The 19,660-nt window shown below is 42.8% G+C and overlaps 1 protein-coding gene across 1 annotated transcript in view; it reads right to left on the bottom strand.

Moving 5' to 3' along the window:
- Nucleotides 1-19,660, bottom strand: part of LOC144692711 (adhesion G protein-coupled receptor D2) — a 290,395-nt gene that overhangs the window by 137,789 nt on the left and 132,946 nt on the right. The window contains exon 19 of the mRNA XM_078561799.1: nt 5,711-5,764. Within this exon, the coding sequence (XP_078417925.1) occupies nt 5,711-5,764 (54 nt within the window). The remainder of the gene's footprint in view (nt 1-5,710; nt 5,765-19,660) is intronic.

Below are 19,660 nucleotides of genomic sequence, written 5' to 3'. Positions count from 1 at the left end.
GTGCAAGCAGGTCCAATATAGGCATGATCTTCTCCCTATGTCCAATTCAAGAGAGGTACAGAGATCAACAAACACCACTCTGTTTTGGTGGATCCTACAATAGCATTTGACAACATGAGCAGGATGGGCCTCTACAGGATATTAGAGGAAATTGGTCAGCGTTTCAAGCTTCCCAGTCTCATACAGTCCTTCCACTATAACTTGCATGGCACCATTCAGTTCAACAGCTCCACTACTGACAATTTTGTGATCAATAATGTGGTGAAACAGGGCTGCATCTTAGCGCCTCCTCTGTTTGGCACTTTTTTCCCTGTCATCCTGATCTATGCTTTCCCTGCTGACATGGAAGGAGTGCACTTCCACACTTGATCAGGCAGGAACTCCTCAACCTACCAAGACTGAAAGCCAAGACAAAAATGTGGCATGTCCTGATCAGAGAACTTCTGTTTGCTGATGATGCTGCACTAGTTGCCAAGACAGAAGATCAGCTCCAAAGGCTCATGGATCGTCTGTCTCGTGCTTGTGTCATGTTCTCCCTCACATCAAGTAAACTGGTTATAAGACAGGGTTTATGTCTCCACCTGTGACCAGACTCAACAACACGCCACTGAAACAGTCAGCAAATTCTGCTACCTTAAATCTACAGTGAAAGACAACCTGTCTCTTGATGAAGAGCTCAGCACATGCATTGGAAAAGCAACCACCAACTTTGGCCAACTAATGAAGCGGACAAGGATGAACAATTAACTGACCTGGGGCACCAAGATACTCATCTATAAGGCCTATATCCTTAGCACATTGTTGTATAGCAGCAAAGCCTGGACAGCTTATATCTACCAAGGGAAAAGGCTCAAAAATGTCCATCACCATTGTCCAGGACATATCCTCAGCATCATGTGGAAACACAAAGTCACCAATGAAGCAGTCCTTTCTGGGGCAAACATGCCAAGCGCTATTTAAATAAGGAAGGCTTCGCTCGCTTGGCATGTGCACAGCTTGGAAGATGGCATCATCCCCAAGGATGTGCTATACAGGGAGGTAGCCCATGCCAAGAGGCCAGCAGGGTGCCCAAAGCTCCGATTTAAGGATACTATCGAAAGAGACATGAAAGCCCTCAACGTCAATCACAACAATTGGGAAACTCTCGCTGGTGATCAATGCAAATGGCGACACCAGCTGCGGGCAGGAATTCACCGCCAGGAGGTTTCAGAAGCTCCAAAGCAGACGCCAATCCTGAACACAAAGTGTCAGCAGAGGTCATCCTGCACCACCAGCAAAGGACAGCTTCGTGTGTGTGGCACGCGTAGCAGACTTTGACTTTCCCAGAGTCGGTTTGTTCAGCCATCAGGAGAAGTGTAGAAAATGATCTCATCCGACCTCACCAAATTTCTGAGGCAGTACTCCCATTATCTCTCGCGGATGGAAAGCTCTCAATCGAGTCAAGCTCTGAGGCAGACCAGTTCCAGAATAGTTATTTGCAACAGCATTATTTAAATATTAAAATGAGGCTTTTTAACATATGCAGCACACTCTGGACATCCATTGAGCAGCGCAATCCAATATGACAAACAGTCAAACAAGCACACTTCTGGAGTAGAATGACCATCAGCATGTCACCCACTACATCAGGCCTACAGGCACCCATTTTACACGCAGCGCAGTCAAATGTTTAGGCAGCATCTCCAATGAAAAGGAAAAAGCTGGGCAGTAGAAGTATATTTTTATTTTTTTTTAAAAAAAGGTCTACCTTCCTTCACAGACAGCCCCTTCAAAACATGGAAAATCACTTTGTGTTACCAACAGTATGTCAGCAGCCTAAATATATTGCAGACTGATCATTTTTTACAAGTCACAATCTTTGTAGTGTCAACCTGTCAGAGGTCAAAGGGGAAAACATGCAAGATTCCCAAATCAATCTGGCTGTAGAAACTGTCTCATTTCATTTCAAATTACCTGCTGTGCCTGCAGTCTGGGACAAACTGCCTGTTCTCATAAAGCATGACAACTTGGGTCGAGCTAATGTGATCATTCATAATGGACAAGTCATGCGGTAGCTCCTATTAACTATTTTTAAACCAGTTCACTGAGGTACGTGATCTCTGCCAGAAGCACAAAACATAAATACACTGTTGACAGGTTAATGCCAAAGGACAATGCTAAAGGGATTTGAAACTTTGTAGCTTTATAACAAAGTTGGCTCTATTTTTCCTGGCCCTATCACACAGAAAGTGATTCAGTGGAATACATACATTGATTTTAACGTTAATTTGGAATACTAACTTTGTGCATTTTTAGAGTGAAATATCTGTTCTATCTATATGCCTTTTCTTCTTCCAGGAAACCACAAACTGATTGATTGTTCAACTCATCTAACTTCATTTATTATACCGAGACTCAGGTTCCATGCAATCACCAATTTTTGCTGCTTGAAAGACTGCTGGAAACGTCCTGGCACAAGAACCTAACACCGATACTTGCATAGCAGTGAGATTGAAATTAAGCATTTGCTTTGTTTCAGAACAAGGCCTCTTTCAAAATAGGTAACATAACTCTGAGATTAATATGCTAATTACATTATTACATTTTGATTATATCTTCTCAACAGTTAACACACTTTGCACTTAAGAGCCAGGATTTTACGGTTGCAATGATGGTGAAACTGCCAGTGGTAACCTCATTACTCTGTGAAACTGATGGTAACTTCTGGAATCTGTACATGTGTAGTTAAACGTGGGAATCCAGGAGTTGCTGTCAGTGATTCCCTGCTCCTCCACATGATGCAGTGTTAAGTCCTCCCAGATGAAAATATTAGAAATCCCTTCATTTGATGTGAACTTCCACTTTTTCTGCATGCTGCAAAAATCTTGAAAAAGCTACATCTTGCTTTAAGCAGCATGCTAAGTCATAATTACTTTTAGAACAACCTCTCTGGCTCTGAAAAGCTATATTTTATATTTGTGAAATATAAAAAATTCTCCATTATGAAGAAATTCTACAGATTTTAAAAATAATAAATTATTTTAAATTTGTTTAAGACCATCAGATGTAGGAGCAGAAGTAGGCCATTCGGCCCATCGAGTCTGCTCCAGTATTCAATGAAATCATGGCTGATCTGATAATCCCCAACTCCACTTTCCTGCCTTTTCCCCACAACCTTTGATTCCCTTACTGATTAAAAATCTGTCTATCTCAGCCTTTAATATACCTAATGACCCAGCCTCTACAGCCCTCTGTAGTAAAGAATTCCGCAGATTAACTGCCCTCTGAGAAAAGAAATTCCTCTTCATCCCTGTCTTAAATGGGCGACCCCTTACTCTGAGATTATGACCTCTGGTCCTAGATTCTCCCACAAGGGAAAACAACCTCTCAGCACTTACCCTGTCAAGTTGCCTAAGAATCTTACGTGTTTCAATAAGATCGTCTCTCATTCTTCTATATTACAATGAGTACAGGCCCAACCTCTCCTCATAAGAAAATCCCTCTGTCTTCTATTAGTTAGCCAATCCTCTATTTGCTAATATACTACCCCCAACACCATAGGCTCTTATCTTATTAAGTAGCCTTATGTGCGGTACCTTATCAAACACCTTTTGGAAATCCAAATATATTACATCTACTGGTTCCTCTTTATCTATCCTGCTTGTTACCTCCTCAAAGAATTCTAATAAATTTGTCAGGCATAATTTCCCCTTCATGGAGCCATGCTGACTCTGCTTGATTATATTATGCATTTCTAAATGCTCTGCTATTAGACTCTTTATAATAGACTCTAACATTTTCCCAATAACGGATGTTAAGCTAATTGGCCTATAGTTACCTGTTTTTTGTCTCCCTCCCTTTTTGAATAAGGGTGTTACATTTATCATTATTCAACTTTGACCCTTGATCCCATGTGTATGACCCAATCTTTATTTTGCTCCCCATCTGCCTACTCCATGACGCTATTTCAAACGTGAGCAGGGGTTATCCCTGGTGTTCTGGTTAACGTTTATCCCTCAATCAACATAATGAAAAACAGATTATCTGGTCATTATCGCATTGCTGGTTGTAGGAGTTTGCTGCATGCAAATTGGCTACTGTATTTCCTATATTGCAGCAGTGATTACACTTCAAAAAGTACTTCATTGTCTGTTAAGTGCTTTGAGACATCCGGTGGTTATGAAAAGCACTATTATAAATGCAAATCTATCTTTCTTTATAACATGATTAAAAAGTGAAAGATGATTGGTGCTATTTACTTCCTGTTTTGCTGTCTGTGAATATTCTTCAATGTGACTGGTTGCTTAAACTGCTTGTTGACATCACTATTGTTAGACTCCAGAGACCCCCCTTAGGTTGATACCAGAATTAAATTAATGTTGGGAAAAGTGAAATCCATGCTGCAGCAATTGTTAGATCCTGTGGGCAGCTTGCTTTGAGGTCAGCAGTGAGCATCGTCATTTAACCACTGACCACAAACTAATCTGGAATTTGCCTGAAAATTTCTCTCCCTCTCCCTATTTGCTTTTGTTGTACAATCTTCTAATTCTGTCTTTTTTTATTTCTCTCCTGATCTGTCCCTCTTCAAGTCACAATTCTCTTTCCAAACATCTTTTCTCTTCTTTCAAAGGATTGATTTCAATGTTTAAGGATTAGGGAAAAACAGGAGGTAGCGGATGTTTTCACTGCAGCCTTGGTGGTATCAACGCTGAGAATTCTCAGATCAGGTGCAGGATTCCCTGGCTCTGTAACATGTCTCAGCCTCAGAAGAGCAATTCATCCTCTCCCAGAGTGTCAATTTAATATACTAGCCATCTTGAAGTCATTATAAGAAAGATTGTCAGTTTAGGAGTTTAGTTTTCCTTGGTGCAGTATGTTACTGGTTAACAAATTCCCATCTAGTTTCACTTTTTGTTATTTTAGCACTTCAGTTAGCCTTTTCATTGGGAATGTGTTAGCTAGTATGCCAAAAAATGTAAATATAGGATATTAAAACCCATATGAAGGCAACTTAGGGGAAGTTGGCCCAAATGCAAGCAGGCAGTCATCGCATCAATCTGAGCTGGACTGGAGTTCAGGTGCTTACAGACTTTCAAACTCTGCAAGGACTCAGAACATGGGTGATGGGTCCATCTGTTATATACCTGTTAAACACCTCACAACATAGGTGACAGACTGGCAGTCTGTTATATACCCCTCAACATGAATCAACAGATTGGCTGCCCGTGATACACCCTACAACATAGGGCGAGAGATCCACTGCTTATTATACGACCCACAAAACTTGGGCGACAGATCCGCCGATGGTTATTCATGGCTTGATTTTCCCCTTTACCGAAGTCACTGAGAAAGAAAAAACTGGTATAGTGTACGGTGATGTACAGTCAATGCACCATTGCCCATTTTTAAACCCTGAAGTTGAATTTTACCCTCAATGCTTAATTCATTGCAACAACCAACTAGTACACTTCACTGATAATTCAATATTAATTTTGTATTTAATCAATTCAGCTGTAGTGCAGCAACTTAAAGTGCATTGCTAACTCTTCTCAAAACTTTCTAAGACAGCAGTTATAATGATGTCAAAGTTATTCCCTGTGCTTCATATATTTCATTTCTAAAATGTATTTATAACAAATAAAAATGTATTCAAATATCTAAACACTTGTTATGCACAACAGCTAAGATAATAACTTAAAAAAGGCTATTTAATAAAGAACATTTTACTTACTGAAAAATTCAGAGCTTTTCTTCTTTCTTTAAGTCTTTTGATTGTACTCCTTATCTGAAAAACAATAAACAGGATCATGCTTAAAAGAATAATGCAGGTCTCTGAAACAAGGTAGCTCTTTGGTTAAACTACGACACCTCAACCACACTTATCACCAGACAAGGCTCAAGTAAAGCAGGTGAAAAGGGAAATAAAATTTGATATTTGGGAATTCCTGTGATCCTGTTAGAGGATTTCTTCACGATTGCCAAAACAAATAATAATATTTCATTACTTTGCTGAAGGCCTGTTGTTTACGTTGAGTAGAATTTAATGCTTCTCCAGAGGTGGTGGGGGCCATATAATGGGGTGAGAAGATACAGGATAGAGAGCATCATTGCCTTCATGCCTCCCCCTGATTAAGTCCAGGGCAGAAGTGTTGAGGACAGCCTACCCACCAGAGGGTGGGGGGGTGAAGGCCAACTGAGGTCCTTAAGTGGCCAATAAAGAACCTCATCCTACCCCCACTGGTATTCGGGCAGTGGTGGGCAGGGACCACCCCATAAGGGAAAACCGTCAGGTAAATTCTGGCAGGTATGCATGCTGCCTGGTAGTGGTGAGGGAGGGCAATGGGGAACCTTCTTCTCAGGTGTCCTGAGCTCAATGGAGCTCATTTGCAGAAACGGAGCAGAAGTCACCTCCTGCCTTTGACAATGATCCCCCCTCCCTTCCCTAGCCAGGCCTCCCTGACTAGCCCCTGAAATTTTGCCCCACTCACCTTGGTCCATGGGCTCTTGTGATGATAATCAGCCTCGGGCCTTCTGCAATAGCGCCAGTAGCCACTGCGCCCAGTGACACTGCTGGTACTGGCAAGTTGTTGGTCTCTGATTGGTCAGCAGCTCTCAGAGGTGGGGCCAACACCAAGAAGTCCAGCAGGAAATTGGCTCCAGTGGAACTGGGAAACCTAATTGCAGCCAGTGGGCTGCCTAATTGGGGCTTAATCCCAATGGGGCTCCCAGAAATGGTCACAGCCAGGTTGCCACCAGCTCTCCAAGCAGTGGACAGGCCCACTGACATAGCCATTAAATTCTGTCCAAAATTTGGGAACTCCTGGGATACTGTCAGAGCATTCGTTCACAATTGCCAAAACAAATAATAATCTACTATTTTCATAACAGCCTGTTCTTTAGGTTGTATCATTTGTTGCCAATGTATTTCTGAATGTATTAGCTTGGGCCTGCTGCACATGAATGGATAGGGCCCTTAGCTCTGCGCACTGTAGGTGGGAATTTCTCTTTGCAGAATTCCACTCTCCAGAAGGGCTCCTAGTTGGAGTTCATCTCCAATGGGCCACAGAGGAGTGCTCTCCCTTTTTTCCAGCCCAAGAGTTATTAACATACAGACTCTCGACCTCCAACATGGAGTTACACTAATCTGGGGGCCTGCTGCTATGGGAGAAAGAGGCAGCTGCAAATATGCCAAAGGAAAAAACACAGCACTGTTCATATGATAATTTTACATTTTCTGTGTAGGGTTTGCTCATTGCCACGTCCAACAAACACATGCACAAACACTTCCCTCAATCCTCCACCAATGTCTCAACACTGGATGCCAGGACCTAACTAATGGCACCCAATGTCCAACATGCAAAGGAGACAATAGGTGGGAATGCAGTAGAAGCTCTGGTTGCTTCATTTGAATGAAGAGTAGATGTGCCTGCTCAATGGGGCTAATCTGCATTAAGCATAGGAAGAGCTGGATAAGTGTGCTTCCCTCAGTGCTCCCTTCCCAAAACACAACAAAAAAGCAGGCAAGAGGCAGAAAATCTACACTGGTGTATCGTAAATTACTCTACAGTATAATGAACAACAAATCCTTTCATCCTTAAACTGTATCAGAGAACCTAGTGAAATCTTATCGAGCAATATATGAAGGTAATGAAATCTGGCTAAGGAGTATAATCTTTACTCAGATTATTTCCATCACAGAAAAAAATTGATTTAAAAACATGAGTTCATTTTCAAGAGGCACGATTGTTTTGAAATTGTTTTGTTTTCAGTGTTTTTCCAGTATTTGGGTTGGTGCATTCTTTATTAGACTGGAAATTAATATCTGATGAGAATATTTTCTGTGCTTTTCACCAACTAATGGCAGTTAGAAAATGTTTTATAAATCTGTGGATTTTCTGCTTACTGACAGTTGAATATTTTTATTCTAACCTTTAAATATTTTTATTCTAATGGGCTCTGGAAATGACCATTGGGTTACGGCGAAAGGCTTTAATTGGATTTTCTTTTTAATCCTCACTGTTACATAGGACTGAATTTGGCAAGCGTAAATGTAGTCATATAATTTTACACCTGGTAGATAACTAATTTTAATCCTTAAGAACTTAGACACAAACCAGAAACAGAATGTTAAAACAGCACAGAGAAGTAGCACTCGTTAAAAAACACAGACCAGCCCAACAAAGACTCTTGGTCCCTGTAACAGTGCAGCACTGTGATGTACATATAATGGCAGATTATTTGTTAAAATGAGGATCGTCATCTAAAGATACCACTGCCAACTTTCTCCATTTAATTAAAATGCATGAGAAATGTGTTACACTGTCACAGAATGCAACAAGTAATGGACCTTGCAATAAGGTATGTAAATAAATAGTCATTTGGTTGTACAGAACTTAAAGTATTGCTGAAATAAAGAGGCATGCTGTCAAAGCTTTTCATCTTGCACTCATCAGGACAACTCACAAGATTACCAATAGCAGAGGGAACAAGCATTCACTTGCCAACCAATCAGCACTCTCTTCTCATGCAGTATAAATTGTTGTTCCCTTCATTGTTGGTAATCTTGTGACCTGTCCTGATGAGTGCAAGATGAAAAGCTTAGACAGCACGTCCCTTTTTTCAGCAATACTCAAATTAGGTACGTGTGAAATCGTACTTGGAGAGCACCGCCCTATATTTCCATTCACATTGCGTGGTGCCAGACTGTGGTAACAAAGAAGATTTTGCATTGGAGCCACATCAAAAAGAGGAAAAGCACTTGCAAAAACCAAAAGAAATTTTACCACATGAAACTATCAGCAAACTAACTTTGTTTCTAAAAAGAAAACAACTTAGGCACAATTAAAAACCGTCTGAGAAATTCTGAATAATAACAAATGTGTTAGAAAATGGCCAGTATTCATTTATAGAATTACTGATACATTCATTTTCACAAAAGTAAATGTATCCTTAAAATTCTTGCTATTCTCTTCAGTTTATTGAGTGTGTCCCCCAACCCAACAAAAAAAGGCTTTCTTTTCTCACAGAAAATCCAGAGCGATTTTTCATGTTAATGTAAAATAGATAGTTAGTTGTTTTGCTGAGTTTTTCTAGCACTTTGTTTTTATTTCAGATCTCCAGCATCCACATTATTTCGCTTTTATATTAGATTATTAATTGTGTCAGTCCATGTAATCAAAATAATCAAATATCAGTTTTAATAACTGAACAATATGTAATGCAATGCAGAAATACCCTTTATCAGATTTGTTTTAAAAATAATGTTGATGTAGATGATGAAATTGCAGATCATGTACATAAGCAAGGGAAGGGAGAAGGGGTGAGTTTTATCCACTGATCCAATCAGTAATCATTCACTCCTAATGTTCATCATGAAAACTAACACTCAATGCTGTACCACAGATGCGAAATGGTTTTTAAAACGGTAGAATTAGAAATCATAAATAAAAACAGCCACCCGTGTCAGGGGTAAAAAAAAACTGAAAGTGACGCATAGGCTGTGAAAACAGAGGAGATGGCTGCTTTGGGCTTTAAGTGATCATGTGTCAGACATAGCTCACAGAGGCACTCAATTTGTATGGCTTGTGTACTCGAATATTGACACAAGGCTGGAAGTTGTAGCTGAACAGATTGAAGTTGCATGCACCCAGTTGAAGGCTTGCCAGCGGTTAATGAACAGGAACAATAGGCTGTGCACATGTAGGTTATCTACTAGAGATACAGCTTATAATACAGTGTATCCTTGTGATGCTGTACCTGTCTGAGTTTGCAAAAGCAATTTATTCCACATCCATCTCACTTACCTCGTTGTCCAGAATGTATTGCATTCCTTGAAAAAACCTAGTTATTTTGTTTTATTTGGTGCCCAGTGTGTTTTTATACATGGCCATTTTACTCTCCAGGGCAGAGAGAGAGAGGAGGCAGACACTTACTTACAGGCTGCTAAACCAATATGATTTCATGTTTCCGATGGCTGGCATTCTAGAGTCAGGGGAGATTCCCCTTGCCTTGGCAGCCACAGTGTGTAATCCTTTTTGAATGGGGACAATTTACATGCATTGCAGGATGTTAAAGCTCATATAACCAGATCATGAACGATAGAACACTTGAGTCTGGTCTTTACACACTTATAAGCTTTTATTTACAGAGACACACGTTTCATATTGTGTATCCGCAGCCAACAACCAAAATTGCAGCCTGCTCCTATATTGCTGAGCACCAGTGAGTTTGCAATAATGCCCACCACCTGAATACAATTAACCCCTAATTGACAATACAGTTAACACAGGATTGTGCTACCACCTGGAAAATAGTGTGCTGACGGATCAACAGATCTGAGCAGGGGAATCTAAGTCTGCACATCAGATTCCAATTTCATGTGTGAATGCAATTCAGGATCCCATACTTTAATTTCCAAATCCAGACTGGATTCAGATTCCCATCTCTAGCCCATTATCAGGGCCAAGCGTTGCCAGAAGCAAAGCAACTGGGCCTTCAGTTACTTCTCTGTCATGATTTGAGACATCTACATCAGGTCAGGTCCAAAGGCACGTCTGAGAGTGACCCGAAGGATCCAATCATACTGATGGAGATGAATTGGGATCTGACACAGCTTTGCCGTTCACTCCTCCAGCTGAAGGTCACAGCTGACGGTGAATAATGCTCATCACATCACATGCAGTTCTGCATTTGAGAATTGTCAAATATCACCAACTTTGTGACGTTATGGTATGAATTATTTTATGATAGAGCACAAATTTCAACTTGACAATTAGCAATGATGCAGAATGGCCACATTTTGTTATTGTGGGATGGATCAGACAGTTAACTCCACACTTCAGGCACTGCTAATGGAATTCATTACTTGGGTGATGCTGCAACTCACTGCCACTGATGCCACCACCTCAGAATTAGTGTATCAAATGGACCCAGACTGACAATCCCATTAGGAACAGGAAGGAACAGGGGTAGGCCATTCAGCCCATTGAATTTGCATTAGATCATGTCTGATCTGCACCCTAACTCCATCTATCCACTCCGTCTGAAGTTCTAAGCATAGGGGTCTGACTCCATTGGTGTAGGTTTCCTGTTGACCATTGCACCATTTTCTAAAAGTTTTAAGAGTCGCAATAGGGCAGCTGGGAGGGAGGTTTACACACTGAAGCGCATTTTAATGCTCGTCAGTTTTTCTGAACATGCTGCTTAGAACCTCAATCAAAATCTGGCAGCTTAAAAGAGCGATGAAAGTGCTCAGTAAATCAGTGAGCAAATGCACTTCTGATCCAAACAGAGTAGGAAGGCGCTAGATTCAATCCCTGGTATGTGCTGTGTATACTATTGTCCTCTGCGTTCGCAAAAAAGCAAGGTGGGAAGCAAAAGCACTTGCCGGTTTCCTGTTACAATGCACTTCCTGCAGTAAGTGCCCATACATGGACCTCCAGTAAAGGCAGGATTTGGTTCACCCGTGAAGCTTCTACCGACAAATAGCCCGACAGTCACTGTCCAGCTCACATACAAAGAATGGCCATTCAGCCATGATACTGGAGGTTGAAGCTAGCCACAGCACCACACTCCAGCAGGACTTGCTGCCTGCTGAAGAAGGGCACAGAAGAAAATCAAAGGGCAGGAAAGTTGAATGGTAGTGTTTGATGAAAAGAATGTCTAAACATGTTGCTACAGAGTACCTGTTAATGCTGAGGTTTGATAGTTGGATATTTTCCACTATTTGCAACTTTGATTAAGATAAATGTGAAGAGCCTGCTCAGTGACGATGGCTCACAGCTGATGGTCACTGGTATTGCACACAGAGCAGGCTGCACCGGCTATTCAGCAGTTAATACAGGTGAAACATAACAAAACAGTGATCACAAGCAACTTCTTGAAAATAATTCAATAGAGCAAACTCCTTAAGAAAGCCAAAGCTTCTATTTTCAATGCCAAAGCATCAGGCAAACAGCAGGAGATTGTTCAACCAGCATATGAACAAAAATCAAGCCATTTTGTAAAAGGAATTGCATAAATTTGAATGTAAAAGAAATCGCCTGTCCAATAGTTGATAAGCTGTCCCTGTGCACTCCAGCAGAAAGAGCTTTCTACTGAATCAATGCAGTAGGGTGCATTACTACTTCAATCATTTGAGACAAAACCAGAACTCACATTACATCGTGTGTGCCTATAAATTGGTGAAGCAATACAGCTTAATAAGTCAGTGAAATACCTTGGGCCCAATAACAAGTCAGAGCATGGAAAAGAGCAATGGTGGGGGTGGTGGGGGGTTGGATTTACAGACAGGAAACCTGGAAGTACGGGTCTCCCGCAGGTCCTGACAAACTTAATGGCAAGACCTGTTTTAAATTTAATCCCAGCCTTCACACGTTAAAAATAAAATTCAAGTTAGGGCTTGGGTTTCCTGCTTTTTAAAAATTTTTAACCCCCATCTGCTTTGTGGGGATTAAAGTTACCCCGCATTCCTGGTAATGGCTCAAGTCTCTTTTCATCATTATATTATTGCTCACACCACACGTTTAGGTTCTGCCAGAAAATGTGTGCATCTCTCCATGTAGGGCTGTAATGTTACACCCAACATTTAGGTGACCAAGATCTTAAAGTGCTTTGGATTTCCTTCTCTGGCTTCAAACAGAAAATCATGAATTTATTCAAAGGATAATGGCTGGAGTAGAAACCTAAAAGTGGCCAAGTGGCCTTCATTTACCATTCTTAATGGGCCTGTCAGAACATTGCTAAAAGCAGCATAGCCACACATACGTCTTCACGACTGAATTCATTTTTTTTAAATCAGAAGTGATCATTTGTAATAAAATGCTAACACATTTGTTCAGGAATTTAGTAAACATAACTTGGTGGACTTTGAACAGAAGTGATCAGCTCTTGGAAGGTTCAAGACCAGGTCAGGTCAAAGTTTAACATATGGTGACTTTTTCCTTATTTCTCAGAGCTGACAAAGCAATGTGCATTGAAGCCAATGTGAGTTCTTACTACTGAACTGTAGAAATAGTAACTGTATAGTTTATCTCTATGTATGATAGGTATACAGATATACACATATATAAACACATAATATTTTATGGACATGGAAACCACTATGCCCATAAGTATTGAGCACAGTGCAAAACATATACAGCTAATTTTGTACACATCAGAACAGTCCAGTTCTCCATAACTGATCCTGTGTGGTATGCACACAGTGGACTGAATATAATGGGGCCTGCAAGAACAGCATAGGAGGTGAGGGGGACCAGAAAACGGCAAGAGAAGATGGTGGGGTGGTGGGGGTTGGGGGGGTGGGGGGGGGTGTGGGAGGCTGGAGTGCCTGTCACATTCTCACTGCTATGGCATTCTGCCAGCAGCAGGAAAGGTGGAGGAGAAAATGTTCCTGTCCAGAGGACAACTGTACCACTTAAGTGGCCAATTAAGGGCCTTTTCCCACTATCATTAATATTTTGCCAGTGGCAAGTGGCCTTTCCCATGTGGGAGCCCACCTGGTGAACCCCCCCAGTACAATGGCCATCCCCTCGGCAACACCATTCCCTGCCCTCACCAGGTACCCCTTTCCCCTTGCTGGCTCTGGCAATCCCCGATCCCCCTTACCTCACTGTCTCTCTCAGCTGGGTGCAGTTCCAGCAGTGGCCAGTGCTCCCAGTGGCGCTGCTGAAACTGAAGCGCTGCGGCCCTCCAAATTGGCTGGCAGCTCGGAGGCAGGCTCTCCTCCCTTAAAGGGCCAGAGCCTCAATGGCCGCTTACTAACTGCACAAGGGACCTGAAATCCAGCTGGAGTTCCCCCAAAACAGCCGAGGCCCCCAGCTTGCCGCCCCAACAAAATCCAGCCCCGTGTATTTTCCATGGAGTACTAGCGATGAGCTTCGGCATTTTCTAAAGGGTATTGTACCTCGTACCCCATTGTTCCTTTTAGTTATAAACAGGAATGCTCCGAACTACTCATGCTATCTGACCTCCATCTACAACGAACATGTAAAACAGGTAAACATGCTGGGCTGAATGTAGTGCACAAAATGGAACCCCTGTATCTCAGTGAAGTCAGAGGTATTGCATTCACAATAGAATGCTTCAGCAAAATACCAAATATTGCTTTTCTGTCACTCCGCCTGACTGTCCAGTGCTTCATTATGGGAGTACAACCTTCACACAGACAGTAAGACAAGTAGGGATAGACAATCATGCAGCCTTGTCGAAGTCATCACATCCTGAGACCAAACACTTAATTGAAATTATACTGTTTACACACCATGCAGGACCGATTACAGGGAACCAGGCTGATTTTTGTGCAAACTTTCATTGCTGTTGTGACTGTAGATTCCTCAGAAGCCAATTGTAATGAAAGTCAGACAATCTTTTGACTGCTTTTTTGGCCCTTTATTCTTTGCATTCATTGACTAAGAACAGGCAAGAAAATCTAGCAAGTCACTACATAGACTAAAGGTGTTATTATAGCACACCACACAACGTTGTAGATTTGTGCAAATCCATTTCTTGAATCACTAAATCCTGGAGGTAATATATTTCATAACAAGAAATATTAAACATTAAAACAATGACCCAATAACGTGATGTCTATCACTTACTTATGGGGTTATATGTATATGATTTGGTTCTCAAAATTCAATAGGTTGAAGTTTCATCAACAAAGTGCATTACATATATTAAGAAAATGATGCAATGCATACCCATCAACAGAATACATGGGTATCAAAAGTAATGGTGAGACTGCGTTAACATAATGGTTGAGATCTTCCAGTCTCTGGATCATTGGAGACTCCACAAACATGTGCTCCAGGACCTCTTGAAGTCCCAATGCACTGACTTCATGGGAAATGCTCAGGAAGTTTGAACTTCTGATGGGCAAAATCACTGCTCCCTGGGGCCCTCCAAAAAATTCTCCGACTCTCAGTTAGGGTTGGAGACCTTGGATGGTTCCAACTTACTTATCTGAATAGTTACCCAGGCAATGTCCTAGTCTAACCTAGTCTAACTCCTGGGGAATTATACAACCGACCACCACATCCCTGACCTCAACACCCCACCGACCCAACCTGACTACCCCGCACTGCCCGACTCCCGCTGGCTGCCCTCCCTGTTTCCCCCAAACTCCTGACGCCCCCAACCTCACCACCCTATTCCCTTACCGACTTACCTCACCCACCCTACCCCTTACCCACTTACCTCACTCACCCTACCCCTTACCCACTTACCTCACCCACCCTACAACACTCATTCACTAACTCATTGAAAAGCTGTTCAAATTTCCCAAACATTTTCAGTGCGTTAGTGAACACTTACTGGAATACGGCAGTTAGAGCCATAAAAAGGGGGCATGATTTCTGCACAGACTCCCTTCACTGCTGTCTCTAAGGTTTCTTGCACTGACCGAGTTCTGCTGGATCCTCCATCGGAAGATTAGCCGGAAAAATCGGAGGAAGGTAAGCAGGTATTTTTTGTCTAATCAGGGTTGGAAATAGGGGTTCCTACCCAGGTCATGAGATTTGGGCCAATGTGAATGATATACATTTTACTGCTAAGATTGTTGACTATGTGAAAGGTTATCTATTAATAAGTTTGCAATATGATGAATGTGAAATGAAACATCTTGGCTGTAGTACTGAAGACTTATGTTCCAGAACTAGTTGTATTCTGGCCAAGCTGTTCTAGTACAGCTACAACACTGCATCTACCTGACCATGTCAAGAATTACACAAATATGTCCTGTCCACAAAAAGCAAGACAAATCTAATCCAATCACCGTCCTATCGGTCTACTCTTCATCATCAGTAAGGTTATGGAAGGTGCTACTGGCAGTGCTAAGAAGCGACACCCACTCTGCAACAACCTGCTCACTGGTGCTAAGTTTGAGTTTTGCCAGGGCCTCTTGGATCCTGACGTCATTGCAGCCTTGGTCCAAACACTGAGAAAAGAGTTGATTCCATACTGGTGAGAGTGACTGCCCCTGACATCATGGCAGCATCTGACCAAGTGTAGCATCAAGGAGCCCAAACAAAGTTGAAGTCAGTAGGAATCCAGGGAAAACTCTCCACTGGCTGGAGTCATACCTAGAACATAGGAAAATGGCTGTGGCTGTTGGAGGCCAATCATCTCAGTCCCATACATTGCTGTAGGAGTTCCTCAGTAGTGTCCTAAGCCCAATCATCTTCAGCTAATGACCTTCCCTCCATCAAAAGGTCAGAAGTGGGGATGTTCACTGACGATTGTACCATTCATGACTCCTCAGCTACTGAAGTAGTCTTTGCCCTCATGCTGCTCTACCTTCTCAAGGACAATTAGGGATGGGCAGCAAATGCTGGCCTTATTAGTGATGCTCACATCCCATGAATGAATAAGAAAAAGAAATATGACAATCCACACAACCATCTCAAGTGTGGTATTAAGCATCAATAACCATCCTGTCTGTTAGACAGCCAAGAATGAACAATGGGGGGGAGATGCATGTGTATGACATTATACAATACACTCGATATTAAAACATACAGGCATGGTTAACCAATTTTGTTCTCACAAAATCAAGCAGAATTCTGCATATCTGTAAGTTTCTTTTTAAATAATTGAAAATTCAGATTATGCGAGTGGTTATCTGTGACTATATGAGGTTCTCTACTTCACATCAAAATGGATCAGCTTTGAATTTCTCCCATTCTTCCTCTTTTTTGCCTCACACTATTATCACCTCTTCCAGTTACCCATCTCCTGATCTCCACCTAACCACTTTATAGCTCATTCTTTTTCTCTTGTGCATAGGTTTTTTTTTGCTTCACATTTCCCTTGTTCTGTTCCTTATAAGCTGCTCAGGGCCTAAACTTGAAGGCCCCTGAAAATATGGGTAATTATTAACCCTTGCCTGTTTAATGTGAAGCAGGCAGCAGGCCAATTTCACACTGCCTGCTAACTAACACAATCGCAACTTACAGCCACAGCACTAAACATGCTGCTGGGTAGCCGCATGTACCAACAGGAGGCCAATATCGTGAAAGATTAGCACCATTTAAATCCAGCCTGCGCTTCGGAAAGGTTAACTGTATCGTGACTGCAGCAGGTGCTGAAGGTCACGCTACAGGTGATTCTGGGAAAGAGAGAAGAATAGCACAACATGGGAGAGGGTGCGTTTCAAGATGTTCATTGGTGGAGGAGCAGTAAAGGAGGAGAGATGTCGGGCAGTGCAGGGACCAGGAGATCCTCCAGACACATGGTCAGAAGGCAATGGGAGCAGATAACTGTGAAGGTCAATGCTGGGGCCAAGCTCCGAGGACCTGGATGCAGTGACACAAGAAGTTTAATGTCCTTACACAAGTAGCCAAGGTCACTAAATGCCTTACCACGCCAATTGCACCATATAGCCTCACTCATTACTCAAATCACCCTACCCCCATTACTCCCAATCTCTATCAATCAAAACTCATATCTAATAATCATATGCTACGCCCAACTTCAAAACTTTAACATAGCTGCAAGCTTCACATCCACATTGCAGGAGCTGTCCAAAGGAGGGAAGGCATACCTGCATATCCTGAGCCCCTAGAGGACACAATGTTGGCCATTACTGGGATGCCCACTGTTGAGGCTGTGGCCAAGAAAGATGATGAAATCATTAAAAATAGTATCTCCATATCTAATCCTCCTCCTCAAATCACACAATGTCTTCTAATCTATAAGCTGCCGATGATGTAAGAATGATCCCTGTTACTTCCCCCACCCCCAGCTGCGAACCACAAGCTTACCCTTGTGCATTTCTCCTTTCGGATACCCGAGTACCATCACCTGGTCAGGCAGTGTAGGATTAATAAGGTGACAGTGATGATGAAGACACAGCACTGTCACTAAATTTCACACTCGCAGCCACCAGCTCAGATGCTGACACGGCACATAATCTAGAGGACAGCAAACAGGCAGGATCTGCACACGGAGAGTAACGAAGCACAAGTGCTCTGCAGGCAGGGCAAGGAGCAAGAGTAGCGTAGGTGCCAGCTCGCCAGAAGGCAAGGTCACACACAAGTTCTGCTGCAGAGGTTTTCAGCTGAGCAGGTCACAGAAGGCGGCCAATGGACATGCACACTGAATTGCTTGGTGCATTGGCAGGCCTGCCAGAAAGCTTGGGTTGCTGTTACAGGCCATAGAGGAGTCCAGCACCAACTTGGCACAGGGCATAGTGCAGAGCATGGAGCCCATTTTTTCCTCCATGGAAGTGGTGACCAACTCTATCAATACATTTGTGGACTCAACACTGATGCAATGCCTGATGTTTGCTGCCTCTGTTTCCATTGCAGCACAAGCAGATTCCACCAAAAGTCTGACTGCTGCAGTGGAGTCTCAGACTGAAGTCATGCAAGGTTAGCCTGATGCCATCTTAGCTGAGGGTGACAGTGCGGAAAGGTGCTTACAGGGTGCCGCAGCAGTAAAACAGTTCACCCTCTGTCCCAGGGGAGTGGCAGTGGAGCCCAAACCTGTTGCCCTCTCTCCAAATAACAGCATTAGTCCTCCCACCACTTCTGCTCCTGTGCCCTTGCAGTTGCCTGGTAGCAAGCTAGCACAGGCTGCTGCCACACATGCCAAGATCGGGCAGTCCGCAGTTGAAAGTCAGCATCCTTCCACCAGCAATGCCATAACCACCGGAGCAGCACTGTGCCAGAGCACTATGACAAGCAAATGTAGATGAAAGACAGGCACTAAGAAAATGCACAAGGATGATTAATTGACTTTTATATGCAATCTGGAATGATTTCATTTATAAATGTAGTTTGGAATGATTACTTTGTGGTGGCTTTTATTTTTTCATTATGACCAAATGGATGCTGCATTGGTCAGTGTCAGGGGGAAGGGAAGGTGTGGGAGTTTTGGTGAATGGGAACTGGAGTTGTGGTTAATGGCGTGGCACTCAGCTGAGTTCCTCAGGGACAGCCTGACTAACAAGGGGCTGTCTGCTGTCTGCCTTCTGCTCTTCCTGCTCCTGAGCTGCTCACTGTACAGCTGGTAACAAAATCAATCCCACTCACAACGGCAAGGCTGTGCAGCATGCAGCTGACCCTAATGGAACTTGAGTACTGCGGGTCTCCTGCACAGCACTCCATGCAAAGGAAGTATTGTTGTGGTACATCTCAGGTTTGACATACGGCACCTGCAAAGCAATGTGCATGCAGTCAATGGCATCCTGCAATCCGGAGAAGTCTGCAATCCTAGCAAAGGCACGTGCTCTCTCTGCCTGCTGCTCTCGGGCCAAGAGAAAATGAAGCATAGTTACCTCTCAGTGAATGGAGTGTGTCAGTGATCGCCCTTAAGGAACAATGGAGGGCAAAATGCAAGATGTTGCAAATATGCTCACCTCCAGGCTGAAAGGAGCCAGCTGTATTAAAGTGCATCACCATGGTAACCCTCACAGCCACTGGCAATGCCATCCTTGTCCTGTTCAGTGATTGAAGTTGTGACTACAACAAGTGTCAGATTTCAGTGAGGATATCCCTATGCAATTGCAAACATCTCAAATGCTGTTCTTCACTAAGGTTCAGGCATGGCTTTCCACTGAGAGCCCTTGGCCTCCTCCTCCATCCTCTTCCAGCGGCTTGTCCTGCTCTGCGTTGTCTTAATTCATTCTCCCACTCAGGCTGTATTCCAAGGGGAATGCTATTAGTGCACCCAAGCCTGG

The sequence above is a fragment of the Cetorhinus maximus genome, chromosome 17 (assembly GCF_964194155.1).
Source record: "Cetorhinus maximus chromosome 17, sCetMax3.hap1.1, whole genome shotgun sequence".
In the NCBI taxonomy this organism is placed as follows: Eukaryota; Metazoa; Chordata; class Chondrichthyes; order Lamniformes; family Cetorhinidae; genus Cetorhinus; species Cetorhinus maximus.
This window is presented reverse-complemented; position numbering and strand designations above follow the sequence as displayed.